General features: G+C 45.9%; 1 protein-coding gene across 3 annotated transcripts in view; it reads left to right on the top strand.

The window, feature by feature from the left end:
- Nucleotides 1-7,252, top strand: part of MAST4 (microtubule associated serine/threonine kinase family member 4) — a 229,359-nt gene extending 222,107 nt beyond the window's left edge. For all 3 annotated transcript variants that reach the window (XM_056847860.1, XM_056847861.1, XM_056847862.1), the window contains 3 exons: nt 828-964; nt 1,711-1,892; nt 3,213-7,252. In XM_056847860.1, coding sequence (XP_056703838.1) covers nt 828-964; nt 1,711-1,892; nt 3,213-7,078 — 4,185 coding nt within the window. In that variant the 3' untranslated portion in view covers nt 7,079-7,252. The remainder of the gene's footprint in view (nt 1-827; nt 965-1,710; nt 1,893-3,212) is intronic.
- The last annotated feature ends 9,198 nt before the right edge of the window (nt 7,253-16,450 follow it).

Here is a 16,450-nt window from a genome sequence, read left to right as displayed (position 1 = left end):
TTACAGCAGAGCAGCCGAGATGTCCTTTCATAGCTTCTGAGTTGGTTATTGTGTAACAACGGTCTATAACTGCTTTTGGCACCGGGTACAGCTTTGCTTACAATTTCCTTCAGGTTTTTGCGGAAAGGGCTTAGGTGACTGTTGTAGATACTGCATCCGTCCACCAGATGGTGAAAAAGAATGTGGCCGCATATGTACTTGAGCGTGCGGCTTGAGAGGATAATCACTTTAATTTTTATCCATGAGCGAAAGAGAAGATATTAAACTTAAATCCCTTTTCTCAGAATATGTGCTCCTACCCTGATATTCTGTATTCTTAATCAGAAAACATATTGATAATATTAATGGTGCTGCTACTACAACATCTAGGTGAATATTTAGATTATAAGGCCAGAGATGGGGTTTCTATTTTTTAAAATCATTTGCATTTCCCAGTGAATTCAGATGCTTAATTCGTGTTACTATTATATGGTTTTTGTGGCTATTATATCACTTTTATGGAGTCGCACCACTCTGTCAGCTCATGGATGTAAAGGGCAGCTTGCCTTAACGTGCAAAACTCCCATTTGTGCAGAGCTTCACTGCAAACTGAATTAATTCAATGGAGCTTATTCCCTGGAAAGTGTTTTTTTTAAGGATTGCAAGCCATAAGCAGTGAATAGGAATAAGACAGATAGCTGAAGTGAGGTTGGGCTTAAGGACTGCTAGTGAAACTGACACGAGAGAAATGTTTTTTGCTGATAATTCAAACTAGAAACAGAACCCAGCATTGAAGTCTGTAGTAGGAACAGTAATGACTTCAACTTGGAACATTCTTATTTTGGCAGAGTGGAAATAAAGTATCAATTACGACAACCCCCTTTGAGAATACATCAATAAAAACAGGACCAGCCAGAAGAAACAGCTATAGGGGCCGAATGGTTAGGCGCAGTAAGAAAACCAAAAAGAAGGAGAGTTTGGAAAGGTGAGTAGTAGTTGTTTAATTATGAATAAGTTTCTGATGTTTGTCAAAATATGCTTCTTTGTCTTTAAAAAGTAACTCAAGATTCTCCTGTAGAGACGAGATGACATTCTGGAACATTTAGGATTGCATTCCCTCCTGTCAAAGGGGCATCCTTGCCTCTTCTGAAGAGGAACTCCCAATAATAAGAAATTCCCTGTTTTTCTCTCTCTCCCTTTCAATTTATTTCAGTTTTTTTTAACTATTTGTATGCCTGAAGTGAACTTTCATCTGGATTGTAGTAAATCTATTCTCTTTATCCTAATCTTCAAAATGGGGTATATGTAGAACAGATTTCCTGAACCAAGTGAAAGTTTCTCTATCAGTCTTACAATGTGTGCTGTTTTGACTGATATATGCATTGTGAGTCATATAAGATATACTAAATTTGTAAAATTTTACCGTGAACAAATGCTTCCTTCAGTTTTGTAATCTGAGTACAGAGTAATGGCATGTATTTGATAGACGTTGTAAGAAATTTAATTCTTGGTGTTTTTTATCTAAATGGAAACCATTTTCCCAGTTAAAAATGCAGTAAAATCCACATGGTACAAATCAGAGCATTGTTGTTTAAGAACAGTTTAAAAAACCGTTCTCACAGAATATGTAGATTGCTTGATGTCTGTTGAGATATCAAAACATCCTACTGTAGCCAGTGATATGTTGTCAGGTGTCTGTATTTGACAAAAGGTCTTCTATCCTCACATTAGGAGGAGATCTCTGTTTAAAAAGCTGGCCAAGCAGCCCTCACCGCTTCTTCACACAAGTCGGAGTTTCTCCTGCCTGAATCGATCGCTCTCATCAGGAGAGAGCTTGCCTGGCTCTCCAACTCACAGCTTGTCTCCCCGCTCACCCACACCAAGCCTCCGCTCCACCCCCGATTTCCCCTCAGGTGAGTGTTTGAGAATGGAGATACCACTTCAGTGTTCAGTTTGGGGCACTGCAATTTAAGAAGGATGTATACAAGCTGGAGTGTGTCCAGAGGAGGGCAACAAAGATGGTGAGGGGTCTGGTGACCAAGTCCTATGAGGAAAGGTTGAAGGAGCTGGGTATGTTTAGTCTGAAGAGGAGAAGACTGAGAGGGGATATGATAACCATCTTCAAGTACTTGAAGGGCTGTCATATGGAGGATGGTGCTGAGTTGTTCTCTGTTGCCCCAGAAGGTCAGACCAGAACCAGCGGGTTGAAATTAAATCAAAAGAGTTTCTGTCTAGACATTAGGAAGAATTTTCTAACAGTTAGATCAGTTCCTCAGTGGAACCGACTTCCTTGAGAGGTGGTAAGCGCTCCTTCCCTGAAGGTTTTTAAGCAGAGGCTAGATGGCCATCTGTCAGCAATGCCGATTCTATGACCTGAGGCAGATGATGAGAGGGAGGGAATCTTGGTCATCTTCTGGGCATGGAGTAGGGGTCACTGGTGGTGTGTGGGGGAGGTAGTTGTGAATTTCCTTCATTGTGCAGGGGGTTGGACAAGGGGACCCTGGTGTTCCCTTCCAACGCTATGATTCTATGATTCACTTGGAAGGAAAATAGGGGATTACTGTATGAGAACACAAAACCAATTGATTGCAGTCCTGTTTGCCTGTTTACACTCACACGGAGCTGATGTGTGGTCTCCTCTTGTAACTTTAGTGGAGGCAAGCAAGGCTGTTCTGCCCTGGGGGAAGTACAGAGTTAAACTTCCAAAAGGCAAAAAAAAAAGTGCCAGGTTTGAAGCCTAATCTAAGGGGGACAGGGCTAGTTGTTATATATTCTTAAACCAGCAAAAGTTGGTTCAATACAGGATGCTGCATTAGCTATTTTGTTTTTGCCTCATTGCAAAGAGAGCTTCATCAGAGTGTACAGAGGCTTAAGTTGACAAAAAAGTTTCATGCTCAGTAGACCAAAAACCAATCAAACTGTTAAAGCTTATGAAGGAGCTGCTTATATTATCCAATCATATCAAGTGTCATATGTTAGCTCTGAAAAGTTTCAAAGTTGCAGGAAGCCTGTGGTGGGTCAGCTAGTAGAGTTTGCTGAAGAAAAAATGTAGAAGTTAGTCAGTTCCGGAACATTTACAGCTGAAAAAAAGAGAAAGATCCTAAAGCTACAATATGTGATTTGTTAATGTCAAGTGCTTTCCTGGTCAACATGTTGTATCAAAGTGAAACCTTTCGTAATTGATTCATTTATATATGTGGAACCTAGTTAAATCTTATTTGTTTCTTTTGCAGGGACAAATTCTTCTCAGAGCAGCTCCCCAAGCTCAAGTGCCCCCAATTCTCCTGCTGGTTCAGGACATATTAGACCCAGCACCCTTCATGGTTTGGGTCCCAAGCTCGGGGGGCAAAGATACAGATCAGGAAGACGCAAATCTGCTGGTAGCATTCCCCTCTCACCTTTGGCGCGGACTCCTTCTCCAACGCCTCAGCCAACATCTCCTCAGCGGTCTCCGTCACCTTTACTGGGACACTCAATTGGAAGTGCGAAAATAACTCAGCCCTTCCCTAGTAAAATGCATTCCCCTCCTACTATTGTCAGACATATCGTTCGGCCAAAAAGTGCAGAGCCACCAAGGTCTCCATTGCTTAAGAGGGTTCAGTCTGAAGAGAAACTGGCCCCGTCTTATGGGACTGACAAGAAACACTTGTGCTCACGCAAACACAGCCTGGAGGTAACTCAGGAAGAGGTTAACAGGGAGGAGTCTCCGCGAGATGTAACCCTTCAGAGTCTGGAGGAAAATGTATTGGATGCCCCATCTTTCACACGAGTAAGGCCTGCAGAGCAAGGCTGCTTGAAACGACCCATTTCTAGGAAACTGGGCAGGCAAGAGTCTATTGATGAGCTAGACAGGGAAAAATTAAAGGTCAAAATAGTTGTAAAAAAGCAGGATCTGGCAGAGAAGCAAGAATATTTACAGAAAGCAAGCACTGTGCATGAACCTTCTGTTGAATCAGAGAACCCTGTTACGACATGCCTGGAGGAGAAAGAAGGCAAGAAAACATTTCAGAAAGCCATGGAAAGACCAAACCATTCTGAAGCTAAAATCGCAGCTCTGGAGACACACTTGGTGGGTGGCATGCTAAAAGATGCGCTTCAAAAGAACGCAAACATGAGATCAAATGATTGCACTGCTTCAGATGTACATGCACCGTGTCACGGCCCCCCACTTAATGAATTCAGTCATTTGTCATACGACTTCAAAAGAATTTCCCCTCCATGTACATTACAAGATGTACTGCCTCAGTCGTCTGACAAGATGCTGAATGGAAAGGGAGAAAACACAGATAAAACTGCGCCGACAAAAGAATTTGTCAAATGTGAAAGATTAGATAACAAGCTTGCAAATATTGATTATTTTCGGAAGAAAATGTCCTTTGAAGAAAAAGATGACAGCCCTTGTCCAGTGCTGAAGTCCAAATTGATGTCAAATATACATGAATGCCATCAGTTCAGTGTAGTCAGACCGATGAACGTTCAGCAGGATTCAAATTCATCATCTGACAGCTGGTCATATATCAGCAGTGCTCATTCTTCTCAGATTAGCTCAGTTTCTTTTGTTCCCCTCAAAGCCTTGAATAGCCGAGCAGACAGCGGCATGGAAAAACCCATCCTGATTTCCACAGAGTCCCCAGTCCGAAAGAGTCCTTCAGAATATAAGCTAGAAGGGAGGTCTGTGTCTTGCTTGAAGCCAATTGAAGGCACATTAGATATTGCTTTACTTTCAGGGCCACAAGCTTCCAAGGGATCTTCAGAAGTGTCTTCAGGTGCATTTCCAGGAGGCCAAAGTGCCAAAAACGAAGCTGCATGTCCCATCGTGCCTCTGTGCCAAAGTGGCAGCAGTGTGAAGGTTGAGCCTAACTATCAGAAAGAGAAGCCACCAACGTACCAGCAGTCCAGGTCTTATAAATCTGATCTGCTGGAGCTTCAGAGTTCAAAGTTAAACAAAAATATTCAAAACACATCAGCAATGGCCGTGGCTGCAGAGCAGCCGCTTGAAAAAACGGCCTGCAATCTGAGCATGAAATGTGGTCCACCTCTAAGGGTGGCTAACCAAAAGAAAGAGGTAACCCAGTTAACTGTGAGCGAGGCTAAATTGAGCAGCCTTCAAAGCCACGACACTGCTTCGACACCCTGCAAACCTTCCACAGCACAGGGCATTTCTGAGAAAGCCAAACGAAAAGAGAAGAAAGCCGCAAAAGAAGGGGCTGACAACCAAGTAAGGGCCCTTAGGAGTGACGACCTACATCCAGAGAAGCCAGAGGTCCCTGAGGACTCATCAGCAAAAAGGCCTGGTGCAGAAGCCCTCCCAAATCAAGACCCTAAACACATTCAGAGATGTTCCTTTGAGTCAGCCGCTCCTCTGCAAACACACGGAACAGCAAAAGGGCAGGTGGTGAGCTCAAGGGCGAAGCCCAAAGATGTGCTCAAGCTACATGCAAAGGAGGATAACAACACCACTAAACCATCTTCAGGAAGCGAGTCGGGCATGCAGAAAGCGAGTGCGCATTTCAGGTCAGAAACCTCACTTCCCCAAAAGTCTTTACAAACATCAGCAGATATAAATTCTGCTAAAATGGAAAAACTGCCGGTTGGTGTCGTTGTGCAGAAGGGCACCCCTCGAGAACCAGGGACAAAAGAGCAGAAGCCGTCCAAAAATACACAGCCCGCAGCTATGTCACCAGCTGGTGACAAAGAGCCCAGCATCGCTTCTAGGCAACAAGGTGGCCATTCTGATGTTCCTGCTGCAAAGGAATCTGTCAACAGGCCATCTGTGGTCCCTGTGTGTCACACCAACCAAGATAATCTCAGATCTGCATCATGTATGGAAAGTGGCTCTGTTAAATCCAGGCATGTGCCTGACGCCTGTTCCTCTAAGCCAAAACATTCTGACAAACTGACACCGGCACAAAAGCAAACAGCTACAAATGTGAAAGAGAAAGAAACCGGTGTTCAGGTCTTGGCAGGTTCTCGGAAGGAGGGGAAAAACATGGGTAAAACCGCACTGGATTCCTTTTCATACCCTTCAAGCTCTCAAAGAAAGCTAAATAATGAGCATATCCAGGTAGAGAGGCATTTAGTCATAGAATGTAGGTCAGAGCCCTCAATCCTAATCAATAGCTCCATGCCTGAAAAACAGCTCAGATCCTTCAGTAATAGCCACGCAGCGGCCCCAGAGAACACTAAGCATTTTCAAAGGCAAGAAACGGCAAGCTTAAGCGACCCTCTTGATCAAAAGCCACTCCACTCGCGCAGCAAGCAAACCGTGCCTCCGAAGGCAGCTGCTGCGAAAGATTGTCCTTTGCCAAGCAAGCACGTGGACAAGGGCCCGAGCCATCACGTTTCCTCTGCAGAGAAACAGCCTGAAGGGAAAAAATGCACAGACGCACTTTATTTTCAGAATGATTGCAGGAACTTGGATCCTACTCTTTCTTTTACTGGCTGTGATGCAAGAGGGAAAACTGCAGAAAAGGCCGTCGCAGGTAGCAAGGGCTCTCAAGACGTTAAAGGGAGAGGACACGCCAGTCAGAAACAGTCAGCCGAAGGAAGCAAGCAGCATGCCGCAAAGCATTCCTCCTCGGCTTCTTTGCAGAGTGGGTGTCGTCCCGTTACAGCCCTTACAAAACAGCTCGAGTGCCCATCCAACTTCCCTGAATGTAGACAGGAAGTCCTCGTTTTGCCTGTGACAAAGGCCAAGCTGGGGTCATCGGAACCAGTTGCAGTCAGTGGCAGGGAAGCAAAAAAGCCAGCCAGCTCTTCCTCAGCAGAAGGCAGAGCAGAAATGACTAAGAGTATCTCAGTGGTGGACTTACGCTCTGTGGCTTCACCTGCGGAAGAGCATGTCCCCACTTCAAACTTGGAGGGGGAACCCAAAAGCCAAGAGAGGCCCCAGTCTGCTAACACCACTGTGGACATGAAGGGAAGAGATCCCCTTCTGCCCCAGTCTTCTGCTGCAAGAAAACAGAATGTAGGTAAAGATTTGCCAAAGTCAGGGACTCCAGCTGACCCTCTCAATGCACTTTCATCCGACAAAGACTCTGCCCGGCAGAGGCGAGGAAAAGATGCCTCGCGGAGTAGTCCTCACAAAAAGCCCTCCTAATAGCAGAAGTTGCAAATAGGACTTCTTAGTGTTTTGTCTTACTTTCAGAAATCAGCACTGTGTAGTATTTTCTTGCAGGAAAACTTTCAGCGCTACTTAAGCAGGGTGTGTAAAGAGAAGACTCTTCCCCCCACCCCACCCCTCAAAATGCCTTCCCAAAATACAACCGGTTAAACTGTTACCACATTGTATTTGTACAAAAAAAAATACTTTTACAATTTGCGAGATGTGTTTGGGGGTGGGGTGGGATCCCCTGTAAATACTTAGGTAGTGTGTATCGTTCTGAATGTAGCGTATCCATATTTTGCTGCTGATTGCATTGTTTACTATATCTTTTCAATGATTGTTGCTTTGCCACTGATTTGCCATAATATGGGAAGAAGCAGACTTACTAAAGCTTTGGACCTAGGCTGAGCCCACATATTTACTGGTTTGATGAGGGGACAGGGTGGAGGCGCCCCGGGGTGGGGAGCCCCATTTGTAGTTATTTAAAGTTCTATAGATAAGATTACAATTAAGAAATAATAGTGGTTTATTGTGAATTGTTACGTGTGTTTTAAGAGCGAGGGGTTGAGGCTGTTGCTAGGAGCCATTTGCACCCTAAGTTTGAATAGGAGAGCACACTGTAGCTCTTCAGCACACAGCCTCTGCCTCTTGGTTAAGATCTGCCTAGTGAAGGGAAGTGTCTCCATTATCTTTCTCACACCATCCAGTTCACACCATAGTTTCCTGGTAATATGGAGTCTCCCTGTACAGCTAATACCCAACTCCTTATTCTAGGCTGAGATCGTAGACTCCTTGTGAATTCAGTTTCTACTGTCTTGGTTCAGGTCAGACTGGTTTACATTCAGGCCGTTTGTGTGGTGTGTCAAGCGCATGCAGAAAAGCTCATGGCAAAAAACTGCTAAGCCAGTTTACATGGACGTTAATTTGCTTCACTATCATGATAGGTAAACTTTATGCATTTAGTGATTCAGCTTTCTTTTCTATTTTATGACAAAAGTGGTGAAGTGGGGTGGGGGAGGGTATTTTTCAGCCTCACATCTAGATAAAATATCCACATCAGATAACATTTTAATACCCAGCTTTGGGGGCCTTATGTTGTAGATAAGCTTGCTGTTTTTAGCAAGTCATCTGAGGTTTCACATTCTTTTTGAAGTACGTTCAGTAGCTCTATACATTTCATATTGTGAACTTTATTTGTATGAAAAAGAAATAAATGTTGTAATTTTTTTATGACAAAAGGCATTTTTTTTGTAACAGAGGGACCTGTTGGAGCTATTTGGTGCTAGAATGTGAGTGTCTTTAAAAAAAATTTTTTTTTGCTAAGCCTTATTTGAATTTTGTGTATTACAGAATACTTTAAATTTGTCTGATTTCATTTGGAGCAAACATGTTTGGTTTGGTTTTTAGAACGTAGCATTCCAGGATGAGAAGTATGGCTCAGTGACTGGGATCCAGAAAATCATCTGTGGTTCCCCCCCCCCCCATACACACACACACACACACACTGTATTTCCTCACAAAAGCTAATTTAATACTGACAGTTCTGCGGGGGCTTCTTCCCATTTCTGTAAAGATCATCATCCAAGCACAGCAAAACTATGAACTGGCATGTAGGGTACATTTAAACTGTGCTGAATGCATTTCTGTGAGAAAAAGGACAAATCTAGTTGGGAATTTGTCCATTTTTTGGAATCTTTGCTAAGAAAATAAAATGACTAGCAAGTCTGTAATTTTCCATGCAGTTCTTAGTACTTTCATTTCCCGTCAATTTAATCACTCATGAATGATTAAAGCCAACTGGAGGAAAACCTTTTTTGAAGAGGGTGATCGTTCCATGGCTTGGTGAGACAGAAACCATTTCCCTGGGGACTTTACGCTCATACCCAGAGCTTGTTTAAATTGGGTTGCTACGTGTGCAGAGCACTTGCGCATACTGCATAGCTCCTTTGTGCAGGCAGAAGGCCAGTTTAAATCAAACACTGTGCGAGTACAAAGTCCCACAAGTGAATTATTTTGCCTCAGCATCACCTTTAAATTAAGCCTAAATCTCTGTGGGTTTTTAACAGTTGAAATAACCAAACACTAATGCACTCCAAAATCATGACATTTCTGTCTGGGAGGTATTTCCTAGTTTACAGCTCTTTGCTTTTAAAAAATCCTTCCATTTGTTTCCTTTAAAACACATCTAGCTATCTTGTTTACAAATGTCTCTTTTGTATGTATATTTTGTATAGTGCTTTATCATTTCTGCCAAATACTTGTTTCCTATTTTGAAAGTATATTAAGTAGCACCTGAGCTTGTATTCATGTCGTCCGTTTGTTGATGTTAACCTTATAGTGAACTGTTAGAGATCCTTCTATGTGTGTACTCAGCTCTTTTGTCTATCTTTGTGTGATTGTATATTAAGATGTTCCCTTTGTAGTACTTCCTACTGTAGATTAATGAATTATTAAAAAAAAATTAGGATCTGTGCAATAAAGTGTTTGCGTTCTTATTTTCTTTAAGAAGTTCCCAAGGATGTCATAACCGTTGGATACAGGAATAAAAATATTTATACTTATGCAGTTGAGGAAATATTGAAATAAAATTGAGCATGAAATGGAAACGGAGTTTGTTTCTTGAAATGACTTGCTTGAATTATCATAAAATATACACGGGCTAAAATGGAGTGAAAACCCATGCTGTTAGTTATTTATTTCACGGATGACTACATTTTTTTAATGCATCATATATGTTACTTGAACATCAACTCACACTACTGGACATTTGTATTGATTTGAAATGTCTGAGCTCCCTTTCTGACAAGCGCTAAAAGTAACATGCAATTAAAATAAAACCATATATAAATTGATACATAAAGAGCCCATTCCTGACTTCCTAGGACAAAAGTCCTCAGGAGGCCAGGAAGGGGCTGTGCCAGCATTGGAGACCCCCGCCGCAGCGCCCGTGCTACTTTTGCCATTGTGAGCGGCTCCAATCCTGGCAGGGAGGCCTGGACGCCAGTCTCCCAGCACTGCCATGGCAGTGCCGCCCCCTGACACGGGCTGGGCCTTCTGCCGGCGTCCCACCGGTGTAAAAGCCCACACCAGGGTTCCGGGGGTTATGCCGGCATCCTGGGGGCATTCCAGGGGTGGGGCTGCCTATAGGCAGCCTCCTGTCCCCTTTCGCCCTGGTATGCCATCAGGATGAACAGCGTTGCTGCTACTGCTTTTTAGCAGGCACAGCCTCGCTGTTTTCGATGGGACAAAAAGCATTTAAAAGGCTTTTTTCGAGCTTCCGGCAGCTGGGAAACGGGTTAAGAGGTGCCGCGGTGGCGCCTCCTCCCTACCATCCCCGGCTGACGACAGCTCAGGAATGGACTGAAAATCATCTAGAACTGCTGGTTCTCGCTCTGAGAGAGAAGGGCATCTATGATTGGGTGTTTCAGCATCGCTTGCTTCGGGAGGCAGGACCTAAAGAATTTTACTCCCACTTCCTGTCTCCTGGGAAACGCCCCCCTTCCTCTCCAGTTCTTTCCTGCCTCGCTTATCGGGAGAGCGTGTTTTTTCGCAGCTCTCTGTCTCAGCTATAGGAAAGTTTACCATTTTCTCCTTATTTTCCTTCTACCTTTCCCCTCCCCTGCTCTAAGTACCCCCAGTGGTCTGTCTCACCTCTATTTCCTATCTCTATATTTCTACCTATATAGAGGACTTTTGTGGAGGGGAGGGGGGAAGTTAGTACAGACGTTCCCGCCAAAATAAAATGGCTTCGGATCGCTCCGATCTCTTCATTGCCCAGGAAGATTTGGATCCTTCCCTTCTAAAGCCGGCTTCTGATAGAGAGCAGCCCTCCTGCAGTCAGGCGGCAGGCTCAACAGGGAAAGAGAAAAAAGATAAAAAAGCCGGGGGCAAGAAAAAGAAAGTCGGGTCAGCGCACGGCAAAGTGGCCAAACGCCTCCTCACTGCTGCCCGGATCCATAGACCCCCGAAGGTTTCAAAATTGAGTGCAGGTCCTCCTCAGCCTCCAAACGCTCAGGGACACACAGCGGCTACGTCCGCTCCGTTCCCAGCCGGCGCCGCGGAGCATACAACGGCCGAGTCCGTTCAGACTCCTAGGGGCGGTGTGGAGCACTCAGCGGCGGCTGCCGCTTCCATTCCACCAGATGGCGTCGCCTCGGCTTCAAGGGGGCCAGCAGAAGCCTTTACTGGTAATGTAACAGCGGCGGGCCCCCTGGGGGCGGGGGGATTAGCATTTCTAAGGGCCGAGCTGTCTGCGCTTATCAGAGACTCATTTGCAGAGGGTTTGAAGATGGTTAGCTTCCCCTCACCCAGCCCTTCCCAACGCGAGTTCTCCCAGGAGGTCTCCCCGCATAAACGCAGCGCTAAATCGCCTGCCAAGCGCGATATTGATCTGAGCCGGCATACCAAGCCGGGCCTAAAGGCGCCACAGGCATCCTCTAGGTGCACAAAGGAGGACAATCCAAAGGCCCTGTAGGCTTCTTCCTCTCGCTCCTTGCATGAGCCTGATTCCTCCCCCTTCTCCGATCAGGAGGAAGGGGGATAGGGAAAGGGAAGAAGGAGAATTCTCTTCTAGCGAAGAGGAGACAATCACAGAAAACAAGCAAAATAGGATCTTTAATGCGGATGACTTCCCTTCACTCCTAACTAAAACTTTAGCAGCTTTAGACCTATCAGAGGATGTTAACTCTCCCTCTGAGAAAAGGAAGGGGTCAAAGGAGTTCTTTCATATGAATGATGCTCCTTCCAGATGTATTCCTGTCCCTGATTACTTTACAGGACTAGTCAAAGCTGAATGGGCCAAGCCCTTGGGGGGGAAACGGGCCCCTCAAATCTCAAAAAAGTTTTACAATTTGGCCTCCGCCTCAGCCGAGCTACTAAGTGTATCACCTGTAGAATCGCCAGTTTCAGCCTTACATTCTGCAGATCTGGCCACAGCTGAAGGGCATGTGATGATTAGAGACCCTGTGGATCGCAAGGCCGACCTTGCCTGTAAAAGATCGCATGAAGCCTCGGCCCTAGCAGCTAGCGCTTCTATTACAGCAGCCTTAGTATCCAGAGCGGCTATAGTGTGGGTTAGAAAACTGGCACAGCTCATACCCGAAGATGATCGGAATGCTCTGGAGGGGGCGTCCCGAATCCTCAAAGCTGTCTCCTTCTTGGCTGACGCCTCTCTGGACACCATGGTTTTTTCCGCTAGAGCCATGGCTACCTCCGTAGCTGCTAGGAGAGCCATGTGGATCCATCCCTGGCAAGTTGGACACCGCTCCAAGATTGCCTTAATGGGGTTCCCTTATCAGGGCAACAAGCTATTTGGAGATTCCTTAGAGCCCATTTTAGTAGAAACTAGGGATAAGAAAAAGGCCCTTCCTAAGGCACTAGGTCGGGAGTATAAATACCACAACCAGACTTCATTTCGTCCCTTTCATGCAACGCCACGTTACAGGCAAGATAATAGGAGAGGTCAGTGGAACCCCCAACGCGGTTCCTTTCACAGAGGAGGATGCTATTCCAGGTCACCCCGTTTCTCCTCTTTCCAGTCTGACAAAGGGGATAAAACCCCTCGCCAGCCCAAGCAATGACTCCTTCCCTCAGTCGGTGGGGGGCAGGCTCGAGCAATTTTCGGATCGGTGGGCCTCCTCCCAACCAGATACCTGGGTGTTGAAGATTGTGTCCCTAGGCTATCAGATAGAATTTTTCAAGAACCCCCCAAACCGTGTGGTCCCTTCCCCACGTCCACTGAGCAAAGAAAAACAATTGAGAACCATGGCGGCTATACAACATCTAGCAGATATCCGCGCCATCGAAGAAGTCCCTCCCCCAGAAAGAGGATCCGGGATTTATTCTATCTTCTTCACCGTTCCCAAAAGAGATGGCAATTGGCGAGCCATACTCGATTTGAAATTCCTGAACAAATTTATCCATCGCAAGAAGTTCCGCATGGAAACGCTGAAATCTATCTCAGAGGCTCTCAGACCGGGAGACTTCCTTACCTCAGTGGACCTATGGGAAGCATACCTTCATATCCCGATCCATCCATCCCACCGAAAGTTTCTACGTTTCCAGTTTCATCGGCAACACTATCAATACAGAGCTCTTCCGTTTGGACTGACATCTGCTCCGCGGATATTCACCAAGGTGATGATAACTCTGGTGGTACTAGCCCGCGAGAGGGGCATCAGAATCCATGCCTATCTCGATGACCTTTTGATCTGTACTTCGTCAAGGGAACAGAGTCAAGACCATACAGCAGTAGTCCTACAAATATTAGCCGATCACGGTTTCCTGACGAACTTCGAGAAGAGTCAACTGACACCAGTCCAATACATACGACATCTGGGAGTCTACATCAACACCTCCAACAACCTCCTCATTCTACCAGAGGACAAGGTATCCAAAGTGTGCTCCATTGCCAAGAAAACAATGACATCCAAATCATCCAGACTGATGCTGCTGGCAAAACTGCAAGGACTAATGATATCCTGCATACCGACGGTGCAGTGGGCAAGATTGCATGCGAGACCGCTTCAGAGCTTCCTCAACCTTTACCAGAGGGACATTGCGAAGAAGCGCGACAAGCTACTGACAGTGCCGAAAAAGGTAAAGTCCAGTCTTGCCTGGTGGGTGAATCCCAACAGACTTTCCAGAGGCCTTCCATTCATCAGACCCACACCGATAGAGATGGGGGGCTACCTTGCTCGGCCTACCGGCTCAGGGAGTATGGACCTCCTGGGAGAAGAAGCTTCACATCAATGCACTGGAGACCAGAGCGGTGCTGAAGGCCCTAAAACATTTCTCGCCCCTGATCCAAGGAGCGGACCTCCTGATCCGAACAGACAATGTGGCCATGAAGGCACACATCAACAAACAAGGGGGATCCCGCTCTGCGGTAATCGGAAGTGAAGCCAGACTATTGATGACCTGGGCCGAAGCCAATCTGTCTTCCATCAAGGCGGAGCACATTCAGGGCCACCTGAATGTACAAGCGGACTGGCTCAGCAGAGAGGTCCTGAGCGAAGCCGAGTGGTCTCTCCACCATGAAGTGTTCCATCAAATCACCCTAAGATTCGGTCATCCCACGGTGGATCTTTTCGAGGCAAGGGGAAATCAACAGCTGCCAAGATTCTTCTCAAGATACAAGCAACTCGGAGCGGAACAGATAGATGCTCTGGTGACGCAGTGGCCCGACGAGCTCCTCTACGCATTTCCACCGCTGCCGTTGATACCAAGACTATTGCGTCACATCCGAGACCTTCAGGCTTCAGTGATCCTTGTGGCCCCCTATTGGCCTCGTCGTCCGTGGTTCCTGATTCTGAGAGAACTCTCCACCCAGGATCCGTGGAGACTGCCGGACAGAGAAGATCTCCTTCACCAAGGTCCAATTCTCCATCCCAACCCAGGCTGGTACAAACTGACCGCCTGGGCATTGAAAGGAACAGGCTCTTAGACCTAGGATATCCTCCAGATATCACTGAAACCATATTGGCAGCCAGGAGACCATCTACGGTCAGAATATACAATACCTCGTGGAAGGCCTTCGCTAGGTGGAGCCGCCGCAAGCACGTCAACCCGCTAAAACCAGCCATATCCAATATTCTTGCCTTCCTGCAGGATGGGCGCAAGCAAGGATTGAAGGTCTCTACGCTCCGCAGACAGCTGGCGGCTATAGCAACTATAGGGCCTAAAGTGTCGGGATTTCAAATTACCAAACACCCTCATGTTCAATCCTTTCTTAAGGGGGTTTCCCTCACATCCCCTCCTGTCACCCACAGGTTCCCGACATGGAGCTTACATACTGTTCTCTCAGCACTAACTAAGTTTCCTTTCGAGCCACTGCGACAAGCGGAACTTCGATACCTACGCATGAAAGTTTTATTTTTGACGGCCGTGACCTCAGCACGCAGGGTGTCGGAACTTAGTGCATTGTCTGTTCGTCCGGAACTTTGCATTTTTCACTCAGACAAGGTGGTACTCAGACCAGACCCGTCGTTCTGCCTGAAAGTAAATTCTAGATTCCATAGGGAACAAGAGTTAGTATTACCTTCCTTTTGCCCTAACCCAAAGTCAGTAAAAGAAAAAGAATGGCATTCCCTAGATCTTAGAAGAGCCTTGCGAATTTACATCAGACGCACAGGTCCCTTTAGGCTGTCAGACTCACTCTTTGTTAACATCTCATCGCCCAACAAAGGAAAATCCATGTCTAGATCAGCTATTAGTCGATCCATAGTTAGCTGCATCTCTCAGGCCTACAAATACAGCAGTCTACCAGTTCCTAGCAGAATCACTGCCCACTCAGTTAGGAGCTCTGCCACCTCCACCGCCTTTGACCGTAGGGCTTCCGTGGAGGAAATATGTAAGGCTGCTACATGGAAATCTATTTCCACCTTTGTCAGACATTACAAATTAAACCTCTACGCTTCGGCGGACGCCGCCTTCAGTAGGCGTGTCCTCCAGAGTGTATTGCAGGACGTCTAATCCCTCCCGTTTAGGGGACAGCTCTGGTAGGTCCCAATCATAGATGCCCTTCTCTCTCAGAGCGAGAACGAGCCTTGGATACTCACCGTGAAGGCTCCTTCTGCTCTGAGATACGAAGGGCATCTCCCCGCCCGGACGTTCTGCTCTCTTTACTGACAACTGTTCGTAGGGTTGCCGCAGCTATAGTTAGCTTAACCCTTAATAGTTACATAGTTGGCCTGTTGCCCTTTCCCCCAGGTTCTACACAGGTATAGTTGGGGGTACTTACTGCATTATTACATTTTCTTCTTTCTGATGCATAACCTGTTACCTGAGTTTGCTTCCTTCCTGGAGATGTATGTACGAACCCTCTAATTCTCAGAAAGTTTTGAACTGGAGAGGAAGGGGGGCATTTCCCAGGAGACAGGAAGTGGGAGTAAAATTCTTTAGGTCCTGCCTCCCGAAGCAAGTGATGCTGAAACACCCAATCATAGATGCCCTTCATATCTCAGAGCAGAAGGAGCCTTCACGGTGAGTATCCAAGGCTCATTTTGGAACAGCTAAGCACGTTTTGCTCAGTATGTTTTTCTGTCTGCTCTTATATCTTGTGAAGAACAAGTGTGGATGTGGTCCTTTAGTAACAGTACAAAGCATGTTGTCAGGGATCACACTGACCACAGGTCATGTATCCAAGTAAAATATATGAAGGCTCTAAGTATGGTTTATCTACACATTTATTCTGCAGTCTTAATATATTGGAATGTTAAAAATGTGGGAGGGGGCACTGAAATTGAGATACATTGTACAAATGAGCTCACAGTTTGTACACAAATAAATCTGAACAAGATACAAATTAGAGTTGCTTATAATGGACTTCTATAGTTGAGAAGACTACAGCAGGGTAATTGGGTAATA

Source organism: Euleptes europaea, chromosome 4 (assembly GCF_029931775.1).
Source record: "Euleptes europaea isolate rEulEur1 chromosome 4, rEulEur1.hap1, whole genome shotgun sequence".
Taxonomy (NCBI): domain Eukaryota; kingdom Metazoa; phylum Chordata; class Lepidosauria; order Squamata; family Sphaerodactylidae; genus Euleptes; species Euleptes europaea.
This window is presented reverse-complemented; position numbering and strand designations above follow the sequence as displayed.